Source organism: Coregonus lavaretus (assembly GCF_964263955.1).
Source record: "Coregonus lavaretus genome assembly, chromosome: 39".
Classification (NCBI taxonomy): Eukaryota; Metazoa; Chordata; class Actinopteri; order Salmoniformes; family Salmonidae; genus Coregonus; species Coregonus lavaretus.
In genome coordinates this window covers 25,102,168-25,127,590 of record NC_140026.1, presented here as the reverse complement: position 1 = coordinate 25,127,590, position 25,423 = coordinate 25,102,168, and the positions used below count along the sequence as shown (strand labels likewise).

Genomic DNA, 25,423 nt, shown 5'->3' with positions numbered 1-25,423 from the left:
GCCCCGACAAATTGAGGCTGTTCTGAGGGCAAAAAGGGGGGGTGCAACTCAATATTAGGAAGTTGTTCCTAATGTTTGGTATACTTAGTGTATAACCAACAAATAAAGCTTGTTCAAAATGCAGATACTTGAAATCAACTCGTTCATAGGGGCCAAGAAAGAGGACGCATAAATTGTCTCAAAGGTGTAGCGTTAACAAAGAACAACTTATGTACATAAAGAAGGAAGAGAAACATTGTGAAATAGAGAGAAGCAGCTCTGTGGTCAACACTTCAGTGCAAAAGTAAGTCTAGAGCGAGCAAGTGTCAGTTGAAGTTTTAACACAGTGTATGGGGCGGGGGTCACATCCTACAAGGACTGAGTGACTAGTCTCATAACGATATCAGTCCAGAAAGATGAAGCATCTGCTGGGCTGTCTGCTCCTCTCCTCCCTCTGCGACCTCTCTTCTTGGGGTAAGTTACAAAATATTGACTTACACATTGATTTGATCACATCAAAGCAACTTCGATTGATATTTAAATGAGTCATCTAATTAGATTGAATTTTAAATCTGCCAAACTTTAGTGTCAATATTGGCTTGAAGTGTGGAATAAACTGATTAAAGCTTGAGATACTTTAATTACTTGCATATTAATTAAAGGTGATTCTCTATATATTTAGCATGTGCTTTTCCTTATTTAATACATACATTTTTACATGAATAGCACTTTGTAGACCCCAAACAGAGAATTTGTAAAACCTCAACACATTTCTGTTTCATTATAGGGATAGGCATTTGAAATGATTTCACTATACATAATTTTTTGGGGGATATCCGGATAGTCGAAATATGTGTTTTAAATAAACGTTTTGGTGTATTTTTTACTTCAATGGGGACTTGCTCGCAGTGCCAAGTATGGGTAATTGCATAAGTGGAATGTGTCTGAAAGTGGGTGTGTCAACAGAAGTGGGAGGATAAGCAGCGATAGGCGTTACACCAGCACTCTGTAATTGGTTAGATGGTTTTGATTGAGTGTGTTTTCGTTTCTTAACACGTTTTTATTGGTCAGTTCCCGACCGTGTGAAATAAGACTGGGAGAGCTAAAAGGCACTTTATTCTTGATAGAGAATCATACTGTGCCATTTGAATGTTAACAAAACACACAACAAACACCTCACTTATAGCCTAAATATGAAAATAAAAGTAATTTTGACGTCAGTTATTAGTCTACCAGTTTTTCATTTATTAACACTAAATCTTCATTATTAGGCCTATAACTCATTATGACGTCTGTTCGGCTATCATCTGACAATAAAATGGTGTTTTGTGAATAAGGCTAATTTATAATTACTCTTGTATAATTGGGCAGCAAACAGCCTATCAGTTTTTCATTTACCAATACATAATTGTTGGATTATTCTAACTCATGGCATCTATTTGACTGTCATCAGATGATGACAATAAAATTGAGTTTGGCTCAATATACAGTAATTACTCTTGTAGAATTGTGCAGCAAACCATATTCACGGACAAAGGTTAACAATAAAATCCATCACTAATATGACTCCCACCTGAAAACCACTGTGCACAACAGAAAAAAAGACAATGGCAAATTAACTTCTACATAAAGTTTGACTGCCAAGTGTGTTAACATGCTCAACTCCATTGTTATTGATGGCTGTGACCCCATGTTAGAATATAACCCTAGAGAGGCCACAAGAGTCTTTAAGCAAACTGCAACAGGCCCCGATGGCGTCTCTGCTTTGTGAAGAGGAACTTACACCAGCCTGGGTCCCTGTCTTTCAGAGGTCTGTACATTCCCACACGGTTCCACCTCGGTGGAAGAAGGCAATCATCACTCCTCTTTCCCAAAAGCCTTCTCCCAAAGAAAACAAAGACTGTAGACCTGTTGCTTTGACCTCCATCGTAATGAAGTGTCTTGAAAAGATTATGGTGTGTAAGCTTCAGTCAGACAAAACACACAAACCCAGCAGGTCCGAGTGAACAAGACCCTGTCTGAGCCCAAGGTCATTTAGGTGCCCCCCAAGGCTGAGAGTTCACCCATCCTATTCAGTGTATACAAATGAATGTACAAGTAGACACCCTGATAACTATATTGTGTCACGGTTTCGGCCGAGGCTGCTCCTCTTCCTTGTTCGGGCAGGCTTCGGCGGTCGTCGTCTCCAGAGTACTAGCTGCCACCGTTCTATGTTTCATGTTCATTTGGTTTTGTCTGTTCATAACACCTGTCCCTTATTTGTGTCTTAATTGTTTCCCTATTTAGTTTCGTGTGCTTGGGTCAGGTGTTATGCGTGATTGTTCATTGTCAGCCTGCCTCTGTGAAGTTTATTGTATTCTCTCGTTGTGTTTTCCCGAGAGCTCGCACTGCGTGCGCTTTTCTTGTTTTGACGCACTGTGTTTTGTGCGTAATTGTTTGCGCCACCCGGTTGGGTTGGCGACTCATTGTTCTCGTTGTTTTGGGAACATTACTAAAGACGGTTGAAGTCATCCTGGGTCCTGCGCTTGATTCCTTCCACTCACCTACACACACCACTCTGACAGAATCACGCATCTCCTCATGACCCTCCTGCGCCATCATCTGAAGGGGTGCTGTGACTTCCCTAATCAACCCAGACCCTAACGGACGGCTATCTAGGGCATGGACGGGGGAAGGCTTATCCACTGGAAGGAGGGGAATCCCTAACTCTATACAAAACTGGCGATCTACAAAATTCCCAGCTGCGCCTGAATCTACCAGCGCCTTATGCTGGGAACGAGGTGCAACCTGTGGGAAACAAACAGGCAAGGTTAGGTGCACGACAGAAAGCTCTGGGTAAGCAGGGCGCCTACTCACCTGGGTGGACCCCCCAATGCGTGACCTGCCTTCTCCCTCACTAGAGAACCCGCCCCAACACCTAGCCGCGGTGTGCCCTCCACGACCACAGTTGGTGCAAGGGCCGGGTCCCCTCGGGCTCCTCCTCCTCCGTTCCCTAGCGCCAGCACCTCCGAGCTCCATAGGGCTCGGCTCGGAGGTGCTGGAGAGTGGAATGGGCGAACCCCCCCTCCCGGGACGCCCACGGGTGGCGAGCAGGGTATCCAGCCGGATGGCCATGTCGACAAGCTGGTCGAAAGTCAACGAAGTGTCCCTGCACGCCAACTCTCGCTGGACGTCCTCCCGGAGGCTGCAGCGGAAATGGTCGATATGGGCCCGCTCATTCCACCCTGCATCAGCCGCTAGGGTCCGAAACTCCAAGGCAAAGTCCTGGGCGCTCCTCATCCCCTGTCGGAGGTAGAATAGCCGCTCCCCCGCCGCCTTCCCCTCTGGTGGATGGTCGAACACAGCACGGAAGCGGCGGGAGAACTCCGCATAGTTCGTGGTAGCGGCGTCCATTCTCCTCCACTCGGCGTTGGCCCACTCCAACGCCTTGCCGGTGAGACAGGAGATGAGGGCTGAGACGCTCTCGTGTCCCGAGGGCGCCGGGTGTACGGTGGCGAGGAGGGACGTATTAGACCAGTCCCTACTGACCGATTTCCATCGGGGTCATCCTGCGCGCCCTGCTCCGCGTCGTCCGGGTCGTCCCCGAGCTCCGGGTCGGCGCACGGCTGGAGCCGCGCGTCAAGGGGGGGGTACTGTCACGGTTTCGGCCGAGGCTGCTCCTCTTCCTTGTTCGGGCAGGCTTCGGCGGTCGTCGTCTCCGGAGTACTAGCTGCCACCGTTCTATGTTTCATGTTCATTTGGTTTTGTCTGTTCATAACACCTGTCCCTTATTTGTGTCTTAATTGTTTCCCTATTTAGTTTCGTGTGCTTGGGTCAGGTGTTATGCGTGATTGTTCATTGTCAGCCTGCCTCTGTGAAGTTTATTGTATTCTCTCGTTGTGTTTTCCCGAGAGCTCGCACTGCGTGCGCTTTTCTTGTTTTGACGCACTGTGTTTTGTGCGTAATTGTTTGCGCCACCCGGTTGGGTTGGCGACTCATTGTTCTCGTTGTTTTGGGAACATTACTAAAGACGGTTGAAGTCATCCTGGGTCCTGCGCTTGATTCCTTCCACTCACCTACACACACCACTCTGACATATTGTCCAGTTTTTCAGATGATACTGCCATTCTGGGTCTAATGTATAGACACTGACACTACTGTGTATAGGCCAGAGATACAGAGGTTTGTGCAGTGGTGTGATGACCACCACATCATCCTAAATGTCAACAAACTGAGGCAATCCAGGCTCTGTCGTGGCCGGCCGCGACCGGGAGACCCATGGGGCGGCGCACAATTGGCCCAGCGTCGTCCAGGGTAGGGGAGGGAATGGCCGGTAGGGATGTAGCTCAGTTGGTAGAGCATGGCGTTTGCAACGCCAGGGTTGTGGGTTCGATTCCCACGGGGGGTATGGAAAATAAAAAAATAATGTATGCACTCACTAACTGTAAGTCGCTCTGGATAAGAGTGTCTGCTAAATGACTAAAATGTTAAATTAAATGGTTTTTGACCCCAAATCTGTTGCTGACCCGTCCATAATCCAGACATTACTCAGGTCCACTCTTACAAATGCTCTAGGGTCCAACAACGCCTTATTTTCTGTGTAGGTTCAGGGTTTTTGGAGTCAAACAGACTCATAGAGAGCACTTTATTCTATCGCATTTCAAATCTCAAATCAATCGACTGGTCCAGACAGACATGAAGGTGATGGCTGTGATGTAGCATCCGTCACTGCAGACTATCTTTGAACAAACAATCATGAGCCAAGAAAATAATGTCAGACCCCTCCCATGTATTTCACCCAGAGTTTCAGCTTCTCCCGTCAGGCAGATGCAACAGGGTTCCTCAGTGTAAGCTGAACAGATATAAGCACTCCTTCATCCCCCTGTCAGTCAAACTCCTAAACAGTAGTATGTACGGGGAGACTATTTGCAATGTGATATACACTGAGTGTACAAAACATTAAGAACACCTTCCTAATATTGAGTTGCACCCCCTTTTGCCCTCAGAACAGCCTCAATTCGTTGGGGCATGGACTCCACAAGGTGTTGAAAGCATTCCACAGGGATGCTGGCCCATATTGACTCCAATGCTTCCCAAAGTTTGTATTTGTATTTATTAGGGATCCCCATTAGCTGCTGCCAATGTACATGTGTGTAGAGTGCGTGTGCTAGCGCTTGTGTGCGTATGCGTGTGTCTGTACCTTTGTGTGTGTCTCTTCACAGTCCCCGCTGTTCCATAAGGTGTATTTTTATCAGTTTTTTAAATCTGATTCTACTGCTTGCATCAGTTACCTGATGTGGAATAGAGTTCCATGTAGTCATGGCTCTATGTAGTACTGTGCACCTCCCATAGTCTGTTCTGGACTTGGGGATTGTGAAGAGACCTCTGGTGTCTTGTGGGGTATGCATGGTTGTCCGAGCTGTGTGCTAATAGTTTAAACAGGCAGCTCGATGCATTCAGCTTGTCAACACTTCTTACAAAAACAAGTAGTGATGAAGTGAAACTCTCCTCCACTTTGAGCCATGAGAGATTGACATGCATTTCATTAATGTTAGCTCCCTGTGTACTTTTAAGGGCCAGCTGTGCTGCCCTGTTCTGAGCCAACTGTAATTTTCCTAACTCCCTATTCGTGGCACCTGACCACATGACTGAACAGTAGTCCAGGTGCAACAAAACTAACTCATCCCTAACCATCTCAATTGGGTTGAGGTCGGGTGATTGTGGAGGCCAGGTCATCTGATGCAGCACTCCATCACTCTCCTTGGTAAAATAGCCCTTACACAGCCTGGAGATGTGTTTGGTCATTGTCCTGTTGAAAAACAAATGATAGTCCCACTAAGCCCAAACCAGATGGGATGGCATATCGCTGCAGAATGCTGTGGTATCCATGCTGGTTAATTGTGCCTTGAATTCCAAATAAATCACAGACAGTGTCACCAGCAAAACACCCCCACACAATCACACCTCCTCCTCCATGCTTCACGGTGGAAACCACACATGCGGAGATCATCCGTTCACCTATTCTGCTTCTCACAAAGACACGGCTGTTGGAACCAAAAATCTCCAACTTGGATTCCAGAGCAAAGGACAAATTTCCACCGGTCTAATGTCCATTGCTCGTGTTTCTTGGCCCAAGCAAGTCTATTCTTATTATTGGTGTCCTTTAGTAGTGGTTTCTTTGCAGCAATTCGACCATGAAGGCCTGATTCACGCTGTCTCCTCTGAACAGTTGATGTTGAGATGTGTCTGTTACTTGAACTCTGTGAAGCATTTATTTGGGCTACAATCTGAGTGAACTCTAATGAACTTATCCTCTGCAGCAGAGGTAACTCTGGGTCTTCCTTTCCTGTGGCGGTCCTCATGAGAGCCAGTTTCATCATAGCGCTTGATGGTTTTTGCGACTGCACTTGAAGACATTTTCGAAGTTCTTGAAATTTTCCGGATTGACTGACATTCATGTCTTAAAGTAATGATGGACTGTCGTTTCTCTTTTCTTATTTGAGCTGTTTTTGCCATAATATGGACTTGGTCTTTTACCAAATAGGCTATATTCTGTATACCACCCTTACCTTGTCTCAACACAACTGATTGGCTCAAACGCATTAAGAAGGAAAGAAATTCCACAAATGAACATTTAACAAGGCACACCTGTTAATTGAAATGCATTCCAGGTGACTATCTTATGAAGCTGGTTGAGAGAATGCCACGAGTCTGCAAAGCTGTCATCAAGGCAAAGGGTGGCTACTTTGACAAATCTCAAATATAAAATATATTTTCATTTGTTTAACACATTTTTGGTTACTACATGATTCCATGTGATATTTTATAGTTTTGATGTCTTCACTATTATTCTACAATGTAGAAAATAGTAAAAATTAAGAAAAACCCTTGAATGAGTAGGTGTGTCCAAACTTTTGACTGGTACTGTATATATAAAAAACCATGACTACATTCGCAAGTAATAGAATAGTAACATCCGTTCGGATATTCAAATATTCAAATAACCTTGCCCATCCCTATTTCATTATTCCCAAAAGGGGGCCTGAAGACATGTTGCAGTTGTAGTGCTGATTGCGATTTGGGTGTAGTATACAGAGACGTTCCACTTTTCTGCAAATCATACTGTTGAGCCTTTTCATTTGATAGTTCACTAATATCTGTATTTCTCTATCTCTCCACAGGAATAAGTGGCACGTCAGTGGTGACCCAGTCTCCTCCTAGCGTGACAGTCACTGAGGGGGACACTGCTCACATCCAATGCTGCTGGAATCTAAACATGACGAAAGGGATAGTTAATTGGCTAAAAGATAGCACACAAATAGTAGAAGATTCGAACTATAATGATATAACAGTCAATAACAGCCTATGCTTGATTGGGAAATCTAAGCAGACTGCAGCTTGTAATTGCTCAAATAAGATAATCTCAAACATCACTAGAAATGACTCAGGCACATATATTTGTAAAGTAACGATAGAGATACCACAGTTTCTTCAGTCAATAGGGAATGGGACCCATCTGACAGTGACATCCAAAAATGCCACAAACAATGGTGAGTACCTATTTGAGATACTTAAAATTCCTGTAATTCCTGCACTTATAACTACTTTAAAATGTACTTTTTTGGGCCTTCCTCTGACACCGCCTGGTATAGAGGTCCTGGATGGCAGGGATCTCAGCCTCAGTGATGTACTGGGCCGTACTCACCACTCTCTGCAGCGCCTTGAGGTTGGGTGCCTTGCAGTTGGCGTACCAAGTGGTGATGCAGCCAGTCAAGGTGCTGTCAATGGTGCAGCTGTAGAACTTTTTGAGGATTTGACAAATCTTTTCAGCCTCCTGAGGGGGAAGAGGCGCTGTCGTGCCCTCTTCACAACTGTGTGGGTGTGTGTGGACCATGTTCATTCCTTAGTGTTGTGGACACTGAGGAACGAAGCTCTCGACCCGCTCCACTACAGCCCCATCGATGTGGATGGGGCCGTGCTCACCCTGTCGTTTCCTGTCGTTTCCTGTCGTTTCCTGTCGTTTCCTGTCGTTTCCTGTAGTCCACGATCAGCTACTTTGTCTTGCTGACTTTGAGGGAGAGGTTGTTGTCCTGGCACCACACTGCCAGGTCCCTGACCTCCTGCATATATTTTGCTTCATCGTCGTTGCAAACTTGATGATGGTGTTCAAGTCGTGCACAACCATGCAGTTGTGGGTGAACAGGGAGTACAGGAGGGGACTAAGCACACACCCCTGAGGGGCCCCTGTGTTGATGGTCAGAGTGGCGGATGTGTTGTAGCCTACCCTCACCGCCTGGGGGTGGCCCATCAGGAAGTCCAGGAGACAATTGCAGAGGGAGGTGTTCAGTCCGAGGGTCCTGAGCTTGGTGATGAACTTGGAGGGGTCTATGGTGTTGAATGCAGAGCTGTAGTCAATGAACAGCATTCTTACATAAGCATTCATTTTGTCCAGGTTAGAGAAATATGATCATACCTAAAGACAATACAATATTGGCACTATTTCGTATAAGTGACAACATATCATTTCTCCTAAATGTCCACTAAGCGACGCACTGACACCATTCAAATGTGTGCAGACTCACAACTTCAGTTTTAAGCACGAAGGGATATTGTCCGTCTGTGACCAAGAGAAAGTGGTCTTTTTTAAATTCTCTGAAATTGCACTACATGACCAAAAGTATGTGGACACCTGCTCGTCGAACATCTCATTCCAAAATCATGGGCATTAATATGGAGTTGGTCCCCCCTTTGCTGCTATAATAGCCTCCACTATTCTGGGAAGGCTTTCCACTAGATGTTGGAACATTGCTGCGGGGACTTGCTTCCATTCAGCCACGAGCATTAGTGAGGTCAGGCACTGATGTTGGGCGATTAGGCCAGGCACGCAGTTGGCGTTCCAATTCATCCCAAAGGTGTCCGATGGCGTTGAGGTCAGGGTTCTGTGCAGGCCAGTCAAGTTCTTCCACACCGAATTTGACAAACCATTTCTGTATGGACCTCGCTTTGTGCATGGGGGGCATTGTCATGCTGAAACAGGAAAGGGCCTTCCCCAAACTGTTGCCACAAAGTTGGAAGCACAAAATTGTCAGGAATGTCATTGTATGCTGTAGCGTTAAGATTTCCCTTCACTGGAACTAAGTGGCCTAGTCCGAACCATTATTCCTCCTCCTTAGGCTTGTGTGCGGCTTCTCAGCCATGGAAACACATTTCATGAAGCTCCTGACGAACAGTTATTGTGCTGACGTTGCTTCCAGAGGCAGTTTGGAACTTGGTAGGGAGTGTTGCAGCCGAGGACAGGCGATTTTTACACGCTTCAGCATTCTGCGGTCCTGTTCTGTGAGCTTGTGTGGCCTACGACTTTGCGGCTGAGCCATTGTTGCTTCTAGACGTTTCCACTTCACAATAACAACACTTACAGTTCACCGGGGCAGCTCTAGCAAGGCAGAAATTTGAGGAACTGACTTGTTGGAAAGGTGGCATCCTATGACGGTGCCACGTTGAAAGTCACTGAGCTCTTCAGTAAGGCCATTCTATTGCCAATGTTTGTCTATGGAGACTGCGTGGCTGTGTGCTCGATTTTATACACCTGTCAGCAACGGATGTGGTAGAAATAGCAGAATCCACTAATTTGAAGGGGTGTCCACATAGTTTTGTATATACTGTATAGTGTATTTAGTATTTTTCTCATGTTGATAGCTCTAAGTCCGTCTGGAAATATCACAGCGATATGAAACCACAACGTTTGGATTCGCTACACTGTCACCTTTTATATGCCATCTCCCAGTCTGGGCTCCATAGTTTGAAGGAAGAGCAAATCGAATTGATTTCTGGATAGGCCAGAAAATGTGACATGTCACTCCCTATGCAAATGTTTGGTTTGAAACCTGACACAGCGGAGAGCAGACAGATGGGGTTTTCTGGCACTATAAGGCATGGGACCCTACAGCGTTTACAGAGCGCTTTGTTCACCGAAATGTCAGTCAAACCGGCCCAGAACCGCTCAAAGTACCCCATATAGGGGACTTAACATATTGCAATAGTTCTTTAATAATGTCTCTCTTTCTGTACAGATGCAAAAGTCTCAGTATCAGAGCTGCCTCTGCCGCTGTCTATCATTGTACCTCTACTGACTCTTCTGTTCCTCGTCGCCCTCATCTGCCTGTACAGGGTGTGGAAAAGACACCAAGGTCAGACACCATTCTGATATTATGCTTATTTTACATCTTTACATGTATAAGACATACTACACTCATGTGCTTATGAAAGAATTGGTAGCTTGTCAAAGAACCTTTAAAAACGTGTACAGTCATAGAATAAAATAGAACTTCCATCCGAGGATGTACAGTACATTTTCATTTCCATAGAGCATCCATTGGGCAACATCTTTTCTTGGAAGCTATTTCAACGTTAACTTGCAACAGTCAGTAGTTTTGTTAACCACATTCGTTTTAAGCCTATTTCGCAACAGATTAGAGATACAGTATATTCTGTGGTGTTTCACCCTGTTATCATGCAAGACAGTGAGTTAACATCCTGTATTTTTATTTTTTTTATGTTTATACTGGTGGTGCCTCAGAGAGATCAGTCAGGGTGATCCACGAGGCCCCCCACCATGAGGACGAGGAGCTGAAGATGGAGGAGCTCGGAGAGGCAGCCGACCAGAGCTCCACCTCCTCCAAAGGTTCCACCCAATGGGTGAGTCTCGTACTCAGTACACACCACGATACACCCACACACTCTTAGAAAAGATCTCTGTGTCAAGTCCAGGTGTATGAATCACTTGACTACTTGGATATGCCAATCTTAGAAAAAAGGGTTCCAAAAGGGTTATTCGGCTGTCCCCATAGGGGAACCGTTTCTGGTTCCAGGTAGAACCCTTTTGGTTCCAGGTAGAACCCTTTTTAAGTTCCACGCAGAACCCTTTACACAGAGGGTTCTACATGGAACCCAAAAGAGTTCTACCTGGAACCAAAAGGGTTCTACCTGGAACCAGAAACGGTTTTACCTGAAACCAAAAATGGTTCTCCTATGGGGACAGCCAAAACTCTTTTGGAACCCTTTTTTCTAAGAGTGCACCCTACTCACAGGCAAATGTTCCTATCTTGATTTGGTGGAGTTAGTTCTTTAGGCCATAGGTATGGTGATCTCACATTAGAGATGAGAGTTTCTGAAGTCTGTGGTATTCCATGTAAATTGCTGATTCTCTCTCCTTCTCCATCTCTCTCCTTCTCTCTCTTTCTCTCTCCCACCCTCAATCTCTCAGTGTCAAGTCCAGGTGTATGAATCACTCGACTACTTGGCTATGCCAATCCAAGGCAATGGATAAGGACCTGCCCTGTTCATTACGTCTGTTTTTTCATTGTTGCTTATTTTCTATAAATGTATTTTTCTATCAAATGTTCTGTGCCAATATATTTTCTGTATGTATATTTCAGATGAAATGGTTTAAAATGGGAAGTTTTGCCTACCCAGCGCGCAGGGCAGCTGAATCAATTGCACCTACAGCCAACGCTTTCTGGTCGGCTCTTTGATAGGCCAATGATAGGAAATGGAAACAAAGCAGATGGCTGTGACGGTATATATCATACTCATAGTTAATCCTACAAATTGAACCAATGAGCCACTATGCCCTGCAGTTACAAATTAAGCAGACACACCTACTCACATCTTATTAGAACAAACAACAGTTTGTCACCATGGCTGAACTCCTACCAAGCCAGAGTTGTTAGCCACAGGAAAACTTTCTCACTGTGTATGTCGTCTTACATGATTCTTTGTGTCCTGTGTACACTTTTACTTGTTATCCATCACAGATGAATCCGATTCATCCATCCAGTTAGATTTGTTTTAGCCACGAATGCTGGACATGTCTTAAGATATGATTGTGAATATTTGAGGCATAGGTGGATATATGAAGTAAAGTGATTCCATATTGAAAACAATATTTTTAATTCAGGGGATTGATTACAGATGTAGGATCTTAATTTGATCACCATGTTGCAGGAGAACCTTCCTGCAATGCAGGGAATGTAAAACTTGATGTGTATTTGAGGTTTAAAAAGGCTTCTCATTTCTACTCACTTAATGTAAATCTCAAACTTGATTTTCCCTTACAAAAAATGTGGCAACCCCTACAAAAATGTCCATTCATTATCCTGTTGCTGCAGGATTCTTTTCCTGCTGAAGCAAACTGGCTCAAATTAAGATCCTACATCTGTAGAAGATGGAATATGTTTTGATTTCGCAATGCACACAGAAACACAGATTCTCTCTTGGAGAGAGCATCACCGCTGGGGGGCTGTGGTCATGTAAATGCTGTGTTTACCAGAAAGGCAATCAGCATTTCCAGGAAACAGTGGTATAGGGAACCATAGAGAAGAGAGATACACTCTTCTAACCTGGTCCCAGATCTGTTGACTATATAGGCTACAGCACAATCAGATAGGATCAGGCTAACACTCTTTAGACACCAGTAAGGAAACTATAGTCTATTATATAGTCTCTTATACCCTATAACTGTAGCCCCTACAATTGTCCCTGGTTAGGTAATGTGGTTTTGACCAAAGATTAGGTTAATTAGGTTCACACTCCTACACAAACACTAAAACCGTAGTCTGTGACCAATCTAATGTAGCCAACCAAAACTCATTAGGGCTGTGTCCAAAAATCCACTCAAAGCAAGCCAACAGAAGCTCTGAAAGAGACAGCCACAACGCACAAGGGTCCAAACGCCTTCCTAAGAATGCTTCATGTTTATTGGATGAGAACTCCTCCGATCAGATTTTAAAAAGTGGCCCGCTAGAATTAGCTGGAAGTGGACTTGGAGGTAAGGTTTGCAATAGGCATTTTGAAGTGGAGATTGTGTTGACACAAGCGTAAATACCCCCAAATCAAACACTATCGGTCAATGCCAACTCCCTAGCACTGGGCTAGTAACAGAGGGTTTAGTGAGTGTCATTCAGACGTGAGAAAACATAAAAGGAGACTTCGATTCTGCCATGTCTGCACCTTGCAACACAATCTCATATTCAATTCGTGCATATACAGTGCCTTGCAAAAATAGTAATCCCCCTTGGCGTTTTTCCTATTTTGTTGCTGTCACACCCTGGCTCTGGGGACTCTTATATGTTGAGCCAGGGTGTGGATTTTTCTATGTTATAGTTTTCTATGTTGTGTTCTAGTTCGTGTATATCTATGTTGGCCATGGTGGTTCCCAATCAGAGGCAGCTGTAGCTTGTTGTCTCTGATTGGGGACCATACTTGGGCAGCCTGTTTGGCACAGTTTATTGTGGGATCTTGTTCCGTAAGGTTTGTTTTGGTGTTAACCTAGGACTTCACGTATTGTTTGGTTTATTGTTTTTGTTCGTGTTGTGGTGTACTTCAATAAAAGTATGTACGCTTACCACGCTGCGCCTTGGTCCGCTTCATCTAACGACGATCGTGACAGTTGCATTAAAACCTGTAATTTAAATTGATTTTTATTTGGATTTCATGTAATGGACATACACAAATTAGTCAAAATTAGTGAAGTGAAATTTAAAAAATAAATAACGGAAAATTGGTGCGTGCATATGTATTCACCCCCTTTGCTATGAAGCCCCTAAATAAGATCTGGTGCAACCAATTACCTTCAGAAGTCACATAATTAGTTAAATAAAGTCCACCTGTGTGCAATCTAAGTGTCACATGATCTGTCACATGATCTCAGTATATATATACCTGTTCTGAAAGGCCCCAGAGTCTGCAACACCAATAAGCAAGGGGCACCACCAAGCAAGCAGCACCATGAAGACCAAGGAGCTTTCCAAACAGGTCAGGGACAAAGTTGTGGAGAAGTACAGATCAGGGTTGGGTTATAAAAAAATATCTGAAACTTTGAACATCCCACGGAGCACCATTAAATCCATTATTAAAAAATTGAAAGAATATGGCACCACAACAAACCTGCCAAGAGAGGGCCGCCCACAAAACTCACGGACCAGGCAAGGAGGGCATTAATCAGAGAGGCAACAAAGAGACCAAAGATAACCCTGAAGGAGCTGCAAAGCTCCACAGCGGAGATTGGAGTATCTGTCCATAGGACCACTTTAAGCTGTACACTCCACAGAGCTGGGCTTTACGGAAGAGTGGCCAGAAAAAAAGCCATTGCTTGAAGAAAAAAAATAAGCAAACACGTTTGGTGTTCACCAAAAGCAATGTGGGAGACTCCCCAAACATATGGAAGAAGGTACTCTGGTCAGATGAGACTAAAATTGAGCTTTTTGGCCATCAAGGAAAACACTATGTCTGGCGCAAACCCAACACCTCTTATCACCCCGAGAACACCATCTCCACAGTGAAGCATGGTGGTGGCAGCATCATGCTGTGGGGATGTTTTTCATCGGCAGGAACTGGGAAACTGGTCAGAATTGAAGGAATGATGAATGGTGCTAAATACAGATAAATTATTGAGGGAAACCTGTTTCAGTCTTCCAGAGATTTGAGACTGGGACAGAGGGTCACCTTCCAGCAGGACAATGACCCTAAGCATACTGCTAAAGCAACACTCGAGTGGTTTAAGGGGACACATTTAAATGTCTTGGAATGGCCTAGTCAAATCCCAGACCTCAATCCAACTGAGAATCTGTGGAATGACTTAAAGATTGCTGTTCACCAGCAGAACTCATCCAACTTGAAGGAGCTGGAGCAGTTTTGCCTTGAAGAATGGGCAAAAATCCCAATGGCTAGATGTGCCAAGCTTATAGAGGCATACCCCAAGAGACTTGCAGTTGTAATTGCTTCAAAAGGTGGCTCTACAAACTATTGACTTTGGGGGGGTGAATAGTTATGCATGCTCAAGTTCTTTTTTTTTGGTCTTATTTCTTGTTTGTTTCACAATAAAACATATTTTGCATCTTCAAAGTGGTAGGCATGTTGTGTAAATCAAATGATACAAACCCCCAAAAAATCCATTTTAATTCCAGGTTGTTAGGCAACAAAGTTGGAAAAGGGCCAAGGGGGGTGAATACTTTCGCAAGCCACTGTATGTACATAATGTATTTCAGCAGATTTTGTGTGTTTTTGTGTGTCTTAATTCGTGCAAAAATACACACATTTATGTGCTACTTTTTGCAAAATACATTTATTTAACCAGTAGGCTACACACAAGCCTTTGCAACAACCGTTAACGTGATACCCTATATTTCCTTTTTTTTAACGTTATGAATATATAGACATTGTGTCTTTATTTAATCCATATTTAAGAATTGTAGTTGTATGCCTGTATGTACTGTTTTCAATTTTTCTGAATAGACTTTTCTGAATAGACGGTTATGGGAGCGATAAATCATGTGTAATACCTACGTCGACCTGTGAAGTGCAGCAAAACACCGGAAAGCTTCTAGCCTAACGAAAAGTTACAAGAAGAAGAAGAAAAGTGAACTCATCCGGTCATGTGACGTTTATTGTTTATAGATTTTAAGAAATACAGCATGCATACACATTTGTTTTGTGTTTGTTAAAGTGTGTGGTTTAGTTGCATTACTTGTATATATTTGAATATCTTTCTCACTTATTATTTTAGCCGCCTATACATTAGGCTATATATTCACCTTTTTTCTTTTTGCATCTTCAAAGAAATACACATTGCTACTCAATCTGTATTCATCTTGTGACTTTTCCTTGGAAGAAGGAGGGTGGGACGTTAAGGAGTTGATGAAATCCTGTTAAGACATAGGAGGAGGTCCTAACTAATCAATTACCTAAATTGATTGATCATGTACAAGGGAGGAGCCGAAACCTGCAGACACTGTGGCCTTTTAAGGAGTTGCACACATGTTATAGAACAACATGAAAAAGAAAGTGAAAGACTAATAATGCATTGTTGGTAAATGGTGACAGACTGACTGATCTGCAAGTAATAATAAGTATGTATTTGTTATGCAAAGTGATTTGTAGATCAGTCGGTCTGCATGTGGAGGAGGATGAAGACCTTTAGTTATGTGCAGGACAAAGTAAAACACACACGGTGTCAATGACATGCAGCTTTTCTTCTCATAGACAGGGGAGGTTACTATGTGAAGGAATGTGTTAGGATTGGAAGTTGTCTCTTTATGTTTCTTTTGAGATGGTATGGCCTCTGAGGACCCCCAAGACCAACTGGATGAGGCTATTAAAAAGGCAGAACGGCTTGCTGAGGAGCTCAACCAAGAGAAGGACCAACAAGCCCAACTGGAAGTGGCCATTAACGACGCAAAAAGGCTGGCTGAGGAGCTCAACCCAGAACTGGTAATGTAACAAGTCGCACATCCCCAGCGTTATGATTTATCATTGCATTTTGTTCGTTAAAGTAGAGGCCACATGGCACAAATGTAATTTTAAACGGAGACTTAGTGATATGATCTGATCACGGGCATCAATGATATTGCACATTGAGCATGAGGCACAAGGGTGCACTTGTTAGCATCCTTGTGAACATCTACACATGTTAGCTGTGTGAGTGACCAGAACGTGGTCTACTGCAGGTGCCTTTCCTCAGCTGACAAATCACTTCACCTTATGTAAAAATATAAGTATTGCTTGTGTTCCGTATGTGTGCAAGCAAGCCATGCTTGTGGGAGACTTTTATTAGTGGGCCAGCCATGATAATTGAAATGCACTTTTTAGGAAAATAAGAAGAAAAAGACAGACAAGCCTACAGGTATTAGGTTCAGATTGAGACAAATGGATGAGAGAGGACAGATTGTTCCTCAAACCAGGAAGTGAACTACATCCACTTCTCTTGGTAACTTTCATCCCGTCTAGGTGTTTCATTTTATTCGTCCCTGATATGACTTTTTCCTTTCAAACATACTGTATCATAGCATATCAAACGTTTGTTGCCGTGCCATAGGCCTGTCTAGTGCCATCTATCCACAGCACACTCCCCTCCCCTGTTTTGGATAGGCCAGAAAATGTGACATGTCACTCCCTATGCAAATGTTTGGTTTGAAACCTGACACAGCGGAGAGCAGACAGATGGGGTTTTCTGGCACTATAAGGCATGGGACCCTACAGCGTTTACAGAGCGCTTTGTTCACCAAAATCTCAGTCAAACCGGCCCAGAACCACTCAAAGTACCCCATATAGGGGACTTAACATATTGCAATAGTTTTTCAAATAATGTCTCTCTTTCTGTACAGATGCAAAAGTCTCAGTATCAGAGCTGCCTCGGCCGCTGTCTATCATTGTACCTCTACTGCCTCTACTGTTCCTCGTCGCCCTCATCTGCCTGTACAGGGTGTGGGAAAGTCACCAAGGTCAGACACCATTCTGATATTATGCTTATTTTACATCTTTACATGTATAAGACATACTACACTCGTGTGCTTATGAAAGAATTGGTAGCTTGTCAAAGAACTTTTAAAAACGTGTACATTCTTAGAATAAAATAGAACTTCCATCCAAGGATGTACAGTACATTTTCATTTCCATAGAGCATCCATTGGGCAACATATTTTCTTGGAAGCTATTTCAACGGTAACTTGCAACAGTCAGTAGTTTTGTTAACCACATTAGTTTTAAGTCCATTTCGCAACAGATCAGAGATACAGTATATTCTGTGGTGTTTCACCCTGTTATCATGCAAGACAGTGAGTTGACATCCTGTTATTTGGTTGTTTTTCTGTGTATACTGGTGGTGCCTCAGAGAGACCAGTCAGGGTGATCCACGAGGCCCCCCACCATGAGGATGAGGAGCTGAAGATGGAGGAGCTCGGAGAGGCAGCCTCCTCCAGAGGTTCCACCCAATGGGTGAGTCTCGTACTCAGTACACACCACGATACACCCACACAATCTTAGAAAAGATCTCTGTGTCAAGTCCAGGTGTATGAATCACTCGACTACTTGGCTATGCCAATCTTAGAAAAAAGGGTGTTTTACCTGGAACCAAAAATGGTTCTCCTATGGGGACAGCCAAAACTCCTTTGGAACCCTTTTTTCTAAGAGTGCACACTACTCACAGGCAAATGTTCCTATCTTGATTTGGTGGAGTTAGTTCTTTAGGCCATAGGTATGGTGATCTCACATTAGAGATGAGAGTTTCTGAAGTGGGGCGGCAGGTAGCTTAGTGGTTAAGAGCGTTGTGCCAGTAACCGAAAGGTTGCTGGTTCTAATCCCCGAGCCGACTAGGTGAAAAATCTGTCTGTGCCCTTGAGCAAGGGACTAAACCCTAATTGCTCCTGTAAGTTGCTCTGGATAAGAGCGTCTACTAAATGACTTAAATGTAAGTCTGTGGTATTGTGCATGAGGCAGAAATAATGCAGTGCGACTCGAGTTTCGCCATCAGGTGGAAGACAGTGTCACCTCTCTCAGGTCAGTCTTACCGGAGGAAGGTAGAGAGCAGGCTGCTCTCCCCTTCCCTCCGCCAGGACTGACAATCAGATGCAGGTAGCCTAGAATCAATCCAGTAAAGCAAATGATTGGAATTTATGCTCAGCTGTGCCTCGCAAGCAATACAACAACTGATCTATTTTGTTATCATAGCTCGAGTTTTGAAATATAAAATGGTCTGAGAAGAAGGTCAAGCACAGCCAATATGCTGTGATAATGTATTAGGACTACTGCACAAACCTCATTCTTACAGAACATTTTTTATTAGGGTATTCCTTTCCTGCAGTCAATTGACCAAATTGCCCTCTAGTGGTCTCATGGGTGGAATGTTATTAATAATTTTCATAGTTTCATAATTAATAAACATCCGGTGCTTCTATGTCAAACGGTTTTGTTATTTTTCAGTCTTCTGTCATATATATAAAGTGTAGTATTGGGATGTAAACTCAATGTTATACATTTCAACTCTATATCTTACATGGTACAGGTGTCTACTTTTTTTAAGCCCATAACCATCTGTGTGAGGTGTATACTTTTGTTTAAAAAAATAGATTTGTTTAAGACTTACAAAGAAACACTCTGTGTGACCCTGATTTAGCCCACTGCAGTAAAAGGTTAATGTTGTATATTTATTTTTTTATTTTAGCAGGCGCTCTTATCCAGAGCGACTTACAGTTAGTGAGTGCATACATTTTCATACTGGCCCCCCGTGGGAATCGAACCCACAACCCTGGCGTTGCAAGCGTCATGCTCTACCAACTGAGCTACAAGGAGGTATATGCTTACAAGTCATGTTTAAAAAAGAATCTGAGCAGTAGATCTTGGCTTACATTTTGACTCTGAAAGTGATCTTGACTCAAAAAAGGTTGGTGACCACTACTCTAAAAAATGATGGGTTAAAAACAACCTAATTTGGGTTATTTGGTAACCCAGCGCAGGTGACTGTTGGACACAACACACACTGGATTATTTTGATCCAGCCAGTTGGGTTGTGTGAATAACCCAACATGTTGGGTTGTTGGGATTACCCAAACGTATAATGACTTATTAGGGGTGGGGCTTTTGTATAGTTATTTTTGGCCACCTGTGAGAGGAAATGTCATCCCTGTTCATCATGTTAAGTTTGTGCACTGCAAATTTGATTTTCCTATACAATTCTTTCATATGACATATAATATTATTATTTACATATTACAACAAAGTGGTAACTATCCCAACATTGGGATTAGCATAGGTTCTAAAGGAATTTATACACACTTATACTTCTACACACAAGCGTCATTAAAGCTACACAATTGTCAGTGTTCAACTGTACCATGTGATAACAATACAACAGAACAGATGAACAGGAATTTCATTTACTCTCACAGATGGACAAAAATAACTATCTGAAACCCACGCCCCTGCTAAGCCATGCCTCCAGTCATCTGATCTGACCCGCTGGGTCATATCTCAATAACCCAGCATCAATAACCCAGCATCTACAACCCAACCTTGCTTTTTTAAAAAGAAAACCCAACCTGTGACCCAATGCAACCCAGCAGTTGGGTCATCCAAACAACCCAGCATTTTACTCAGCCTCTGTGTGGACTGTACTTTATTCTCCAGTGAGTGAGTAACTGAAACTAGTGTAAATCTAGATTGTGCATGAGGTACCTTCACAGAGATCTACTATATGAATATTTTCTATTTATTTAACTATGGCTTGTATTTTTAGACCCATGCGAAAGACTGGAAATGCAGCCATGCACATATGTTCATGTGAATGGGTGCATGTGCCTAGCACAAGAGAGAGGTTAAAAGTGAAAAAGAGCCAATTATCCTACACATAAGACATACAGAGGGGAGAACAAGTATTTGATACACTGCCGATTTTGCAGGTTTTCCTACTTACAAAGCATGTAGAGGTCTGTAATTTTTATCATAGGGACACTTCAACTGTGAGAGACGGAATCTAAAACAAAAATCCAGAAAATTACATTATATGATTTTAAAATAATTCATTTTTATTTTATTGCATGACATAAGTATTTGATCACCTACCAACCAGTAAGAATTCCGGCTATCACAGACCTGTTAGTTTTTCTTTAAGAAGCCCTCCTGTTCTCCAGTCATTTCCTATATTAACTGCACATGTTTGAACTCGTTACCTGTATAAAAGCCACCTGTCCACACACTCAATCAAACAGACTCCAACCTCTCCACAATGGCCAAGACCAGAGAGCTGTGTAAGGACATCAGGGATAAAATTGTAGACCTGCACAAGGCTGGGATGGGCTACAGGACAATAGGCAAGCAGCTTGGTGAGAAGGCAACAACTGTTGGCGCAATTATTAGAAAATGGAAGAAGTTCAAGATGACGGTCAATCACCCTCGGTCTGGGGCTCCATGCAAGATCTCACCTCGTGGGGCATCAATGATCATGAGGAAGGTGAGGGATCAGCCCAGAACTACACGGCAGGACCTGGTCAATGACCTGAAGAGAGCTGGGACCACAGTCTCAAAGAAAACCATTAGTAACACACTATGCCGTCATGGAATTAAATCCTGCAGCGCACGCAAGGTCCCCCTGATCAAGCCAGCGCATGTCCAGGCCCGTCTGAAGTTTGCCAATGACCATCTGGATGATCCAGAGGAGGAATGGGAGAAGGTCATGTGGTCTGATGAGACAAAAATAGAGCTTTTTGGTCTAAACTCCACTCGCTGTGTTTGGAGGAAGAAGAAGGATGAGTACAACCCCAAGAACACCATCCCAACCGTGAAGAATGGAGGTGGAAACATCATTCTTTGGGGATGCTTTTCTGCAAGGGGGACAGGACGACTGCGCCGTATTGAGGGGAGGATGGATGGGGCCATGTATCGCGAGATCTTGGCCAACAACCTCCTTCCCTCAGTAAAAGCCTTGAAGATGGGTCGTGGCTGGGTCTTCCAGCATGACAACGACCCGAAACACACAGCCAGGGCAACTAAGGAGTGGCTCCGTAAGAAGCATCTCAATGTCCTGGAGTGGTCTAGCCAGTCTCCAGACCTGAACCCAATAGAAAATCTTTGGAGGGAGCTGAAAGTCCGTATTGCCCAGCGACAGCCCCGAAACCTGAAGGATCTGGAGAAGGTCTGTGTGGAGGAGTGGGCCAAAATCCCTGCTGCAGTGTGTGCAAACCTGGTCAAGACCTACAGGAAACGTATGATCTCTGTAATTGCAAACAAATGTTTCTGTACCAAATATTAAGTTCTGCTTTTCTGATGTATCAAATACTTATGTCATGCAATAAAATGCAAATTAATTACTTAAAAATCATACAATGTGATTTTCTGGATTTTTGTTTTAGATTCTGTCTCTCACAGTTGAAGTGTACCTATGATAAACATTACAGACCTCTACATGCTTTGTAAGTAGGAAAACCTGCAAAATTGGCAGTGTATCAAATACTTGTTCTCCCCACTGTATCACAGAGTGTGTTTTGACCATAATAATTGTAGATTGAGTATCAGACTTCATACATTCCAGAGATGCAGGTTTCAGACTTTACTTTCAGACTCCTGGTATGACTGGTTCTCTGTCACCAGTGGAAACTTTGGTATCTGGTAGGCTCTTTGATAGACCAGTGATAGGAAATGGAAACAAAGCAGACGGCTGTGATGGTATATATCATACTCATAGTTAATCCTACAACTAGACCCAATGACTCACTATGCCCTGCAGTTACAAATTAAGCAGACACACCTACTAACATCTTATTAGAACAAACACGTTTGTCACCATGAATGAACTCCTACCAAGCCAGAGTTGTTAGCCACAGGAAAACTTTCTCAACCCCTACAAAAATGTCCATTCATTATCCTGTTGCTGCAGGATTATTTTCCTGCTGTAGCAAACTGGCTCAAATTAAGATCCTACATCTGTAGAAGATGGAATATGTTTTGATTTCGCAATGCACACAGAAACACAGATTCTCTTTTGGAGAGAGCATCACCGCTGGGGGGCTGTGGTCATGTAAATGCTGTGTTTACCAGAAAGGCAATCAGCATTTCCAGGAAACAGTGGTATAGGGGACCACAGAGAAGAGAGATACACTCTTCTAACCTGGTCCCAGATCTGTTGACTATATAGGCTACAGCACAATCAGATAGGACCAGGCTAACACTCTTTAGACACCAGTAAGGAAACTATAGTCTATTATATAGTCTCTTATACCCTATAACTGCAGCCCCTACAATTGTCCCTGGTTAGGTCATGTGGTTTTGACCAAAGACAAGGTTAAGTAGGTTCACACTCCACAAACACTAAAACCATAGTCTGTGACCAATCTAATGTAGCCAACTGAAACTCATTAGGGCTGTGTCCAAAAATCCACTCAAAGCAAGCCAACAGAAGCTCTGAAAGAGACAGCCACAACGCACAAGGGTCCAAACGCCTTCCTAAGAATGCTTCATGTTTATTGGATGAGAACTCCTCCGATCAGATTTTAAAAAGTGGCCGCTAGAATTAGCTGGAAGCGGACTTGGAGGTAAAGTTTGCAATAGGCATTTTGAGGTGGAGATTGTGTTGTTAACACCCCCAAATCAAACACTATCGGTCAATGCCAACTCCCACGCACTGGGCCAGTAACAGAGGGTTTAGTGAGTGTTTTTATTCAAACATCATTCAGACGTGAGAAAGTATAAAAGGAGACTTCGATTCTGCCAAGTCTGCACCTTGCAACACAATGTCACATTCAATTCGTGCATATATGTACATAATGTATTTCAGCAGATTTCGTGCATTTTTGTGTCTTAATTTGTGCGAAAATACCCTATATTTCCTTTTTTTTTTTAACGTTATGAATATATAGACATTTTGGCTTCATTTAATCCCTATTTTAAAATTGTAGTTGTATGCCTATATGTACTGTTTTCGATTTTTCTGAACAGACTTTTCAGAATGTAATGAATTAAAGCAATGCATGATGGCTAATGGTGTTTTATTCGGTTGCAGTTCCATGTATTTCTTACAAAAAACAAACGTGTAAACCCTTTTTATTGACCAGAATGTAACTGAAAATACAATAGCAGCCTTGCCATTGTTCATCAATGCCAATTATTTTGTGTTTTCCCTTTTCAAATTTGGGGTAATGTAATCAGTCATTGTAGTCTTAAAATATTGTTGGCCAACCAAAACGACCAAAATGTTAACCCGTAATAAGGATAGGGTGGAATTGTATTATGAGCTGGCTAGAGGCTGGAGTGTAAGCACCTTTTCACTAGAAACTATCTTGGGTTAAAATGACCGTCAGTGCGAAATGGCTAGAAAGTTTATGGAGTTCCACTGGGCTGCACCTACAGTTATGAGAGAGATAAATCATGTGTAATACTTATGTCGACCTGTGAAGTGCAGCAAAACACCGGAAAGCTTCTAGACTAACGGAAAGTTACAAGAAGAAGAAGAAAAGTTAACTCATCCGGTCATGTGACATTTATTGTTTATAGATTTTTCGCAACACACGAGAGGTCTGGACCCTGGACAGTTAACAGGTAGGTCGCCAGTTCGTCCCTTGTTGTAGGAAATACAGCATGCATACACATTTGTTTTGTGTTTGTGTTTGTTAAAGTGTGTCGATTAGTTGCATTACTTGCATATATTTGAATATCATTCTTACTTGTTATTTTAGCCACCTATACATTAGGCTATACAGTTTACATACACCTTAGCGAAATACATTTAAACTCAATTCCTGACATTTAATCCTAGTAAAAATTCCCTGTTTTAGGTCAGTTAGGATCACCACTTTATTTTAATAATGTGAAATGTCAGAATAATAGTAGAGTGACTTATTTCAGCTTTCATTGCTTTCATCACATTCCCAGTGGGTCAGAAGTTTACATACTCAATTAGTATTTGGTAGCATTGCCTTTAAATTGTTTAACTTGGGTCAAACGTTTTGGGTAGCCTTCCACAAGCTTCCCACAATACGTTGGGTGAATTTTGGCCCATTCCTCCTGACAGAGCTGGTGTAACTGAGTCAGGTTTGTAGGCCTCCTTGCTCGCACATGCTTTTTCAGTTCTGCCCACAAATATTCTATAGGATTGAGGTCAGGGCTTTGTGATGGCCACTCCAATACCTTGACTTTGTTGTCCTTAAGCCATTTTGCCACAACTTTGGAAGTATGCTTGGGGTCATTGTCCATTTGGAAGACCCATTTGCGACCAAGCTTTAACTTCCTGACTGATGTATTGAGTTGTTGCTTCAATATATCCACATAATTTTCCTTCCTCATGATGCCATCTATTTTGTGAGGTGCACCAGTCCCTCCTGCAGCAAAGCACCCCCACATCATGATGCTGCCACCCCTGTGCTTCACGGTTGGGATGGTGTTCTTCGGCTTGCAAGCCTTCCCCTTTTTCCTCCAAACATAACGATGGTCATAATTGCCAAACAGTTCTATTTTTGTTTAATCAGACCAGAGGACATTTCTCCAAAAAGTACGATCTTTGTCCCCATGTGCAGTTACAAACCTTAGTCTGGCTTTTCTATGGCGGTTTTGGAACAGTGGCTTCTTCCTTGCTGAGCGGCCTTTCAGGTTATGTCGATATAGGACTCGTTTTACTGTGGATATAGATACTTTTGTACCTGTTTCCTCCAGCATCTTCACAAGGTCCTTTGCTGTTGTTCTGGGATTGATTTGCACTTTTCGCACCAAAGTACTTTCAGACAGAACGCGTCTCCTTCCTGAGCGGTATGACGGCTGAGTGGTCCCATGGTGTTTATACTTGCGTACTATTGTTTGTACATTCATCTCTAGGAGACAGAACACTTCTCCTTCCTGAGCGGTATTTTTTATTTCACCTTTATTTAACCAGGTAAGCCAGTTGAGAACAAGTTCTCATTTACAACTGCGACCTGGCCAAGATAAAGCAAAGCAGTGCGATTAAAAACAACAACACAGTTACATATGGAATAAACAAAACGAACAGTCAATAACACAATAAAAAATCTATATACAGTGTGTGCAAATGTAGCAAGTTATGGAGGTAAGGCAATAAATAGGCCATAGTGCAAAATAATTACAATTTAATATTAACACTGGAGTGATAGATGTGCAGAAGATGATGTGCAAATAGATACTGGGGTGCAAATGA

General features: G+C 43.0%; 1 protein-coding gene and 1 long non-coding RNA gene across 6 annotated transcripts in view; both read left to right on the top strand.

Annotated features, from left to right (window-relative positions):
- The first annotated feature begins 370 nt into the window (after nt 1-370).
- LOC311112896 (uncharacterized protein) lies at nt 371-13,359 on the top strand. Its single transcript, XM_084156038.1, has 5 exons — nt 371-453; nt 7,140-7,508; nt 10,029-10,145; nt 10,535-10,653; nt 11,222-13,359. The coding sequence occupies exons 1-5, from the start codon at nt 396-398 to the stop codon at nt 11,282-11,284; spliced, it is 726 nt and encodes a 241-aa protein (XP_084012164.1). The 5' UTR covers nt 371-395; the 3' UTR covers nt 11,285-13,359.
- Nucleotides 13,360-23,787: 10,428 nt separating this feature from the next.
- The window catches only part of LOC311113215, a 29,457-nt gene continuing 27,821 nt past the window's right edge, over nt 23,788-25,423 (top strand). For all 5 annotated transcript variants that reach the window (XR_014610988.1, XR_014610989.1, XR_014610990.1 and 2 more), the window contains exon 1: nt 23,788-23,817. This is a non-coding gene — a long non-coding RNA (uncharacterized lncRNA). The remainder of the gene's footprint in view (nt 23,818-25,423) is intronic.

Bases quoted from the DNA above. Each gene is read 5' to 3' on its own strand.
- LOC311112896 (XM_084156038.1), top strand. From the start codon at position 396: ATGAAGCATCTGCTGGGCTGTCTGCTCCTCTCCTCCCTCTGCGACCTC. The intron at 10,146-10,534 runs GTCAGACACCAT...GTGGTGCCTCAG, and splicing joins GGTGTGGAAAAGACACCAAG to AGAGATCAGTCAGGGTGATC. The intron at 10,654-11,221 runs GTGAGTCTCGTA...TCAATCTCTCAG, and splicing joins CCAAAGGTTCCACCCAATGG to TGTCAAGTCCAGGTGTATGA.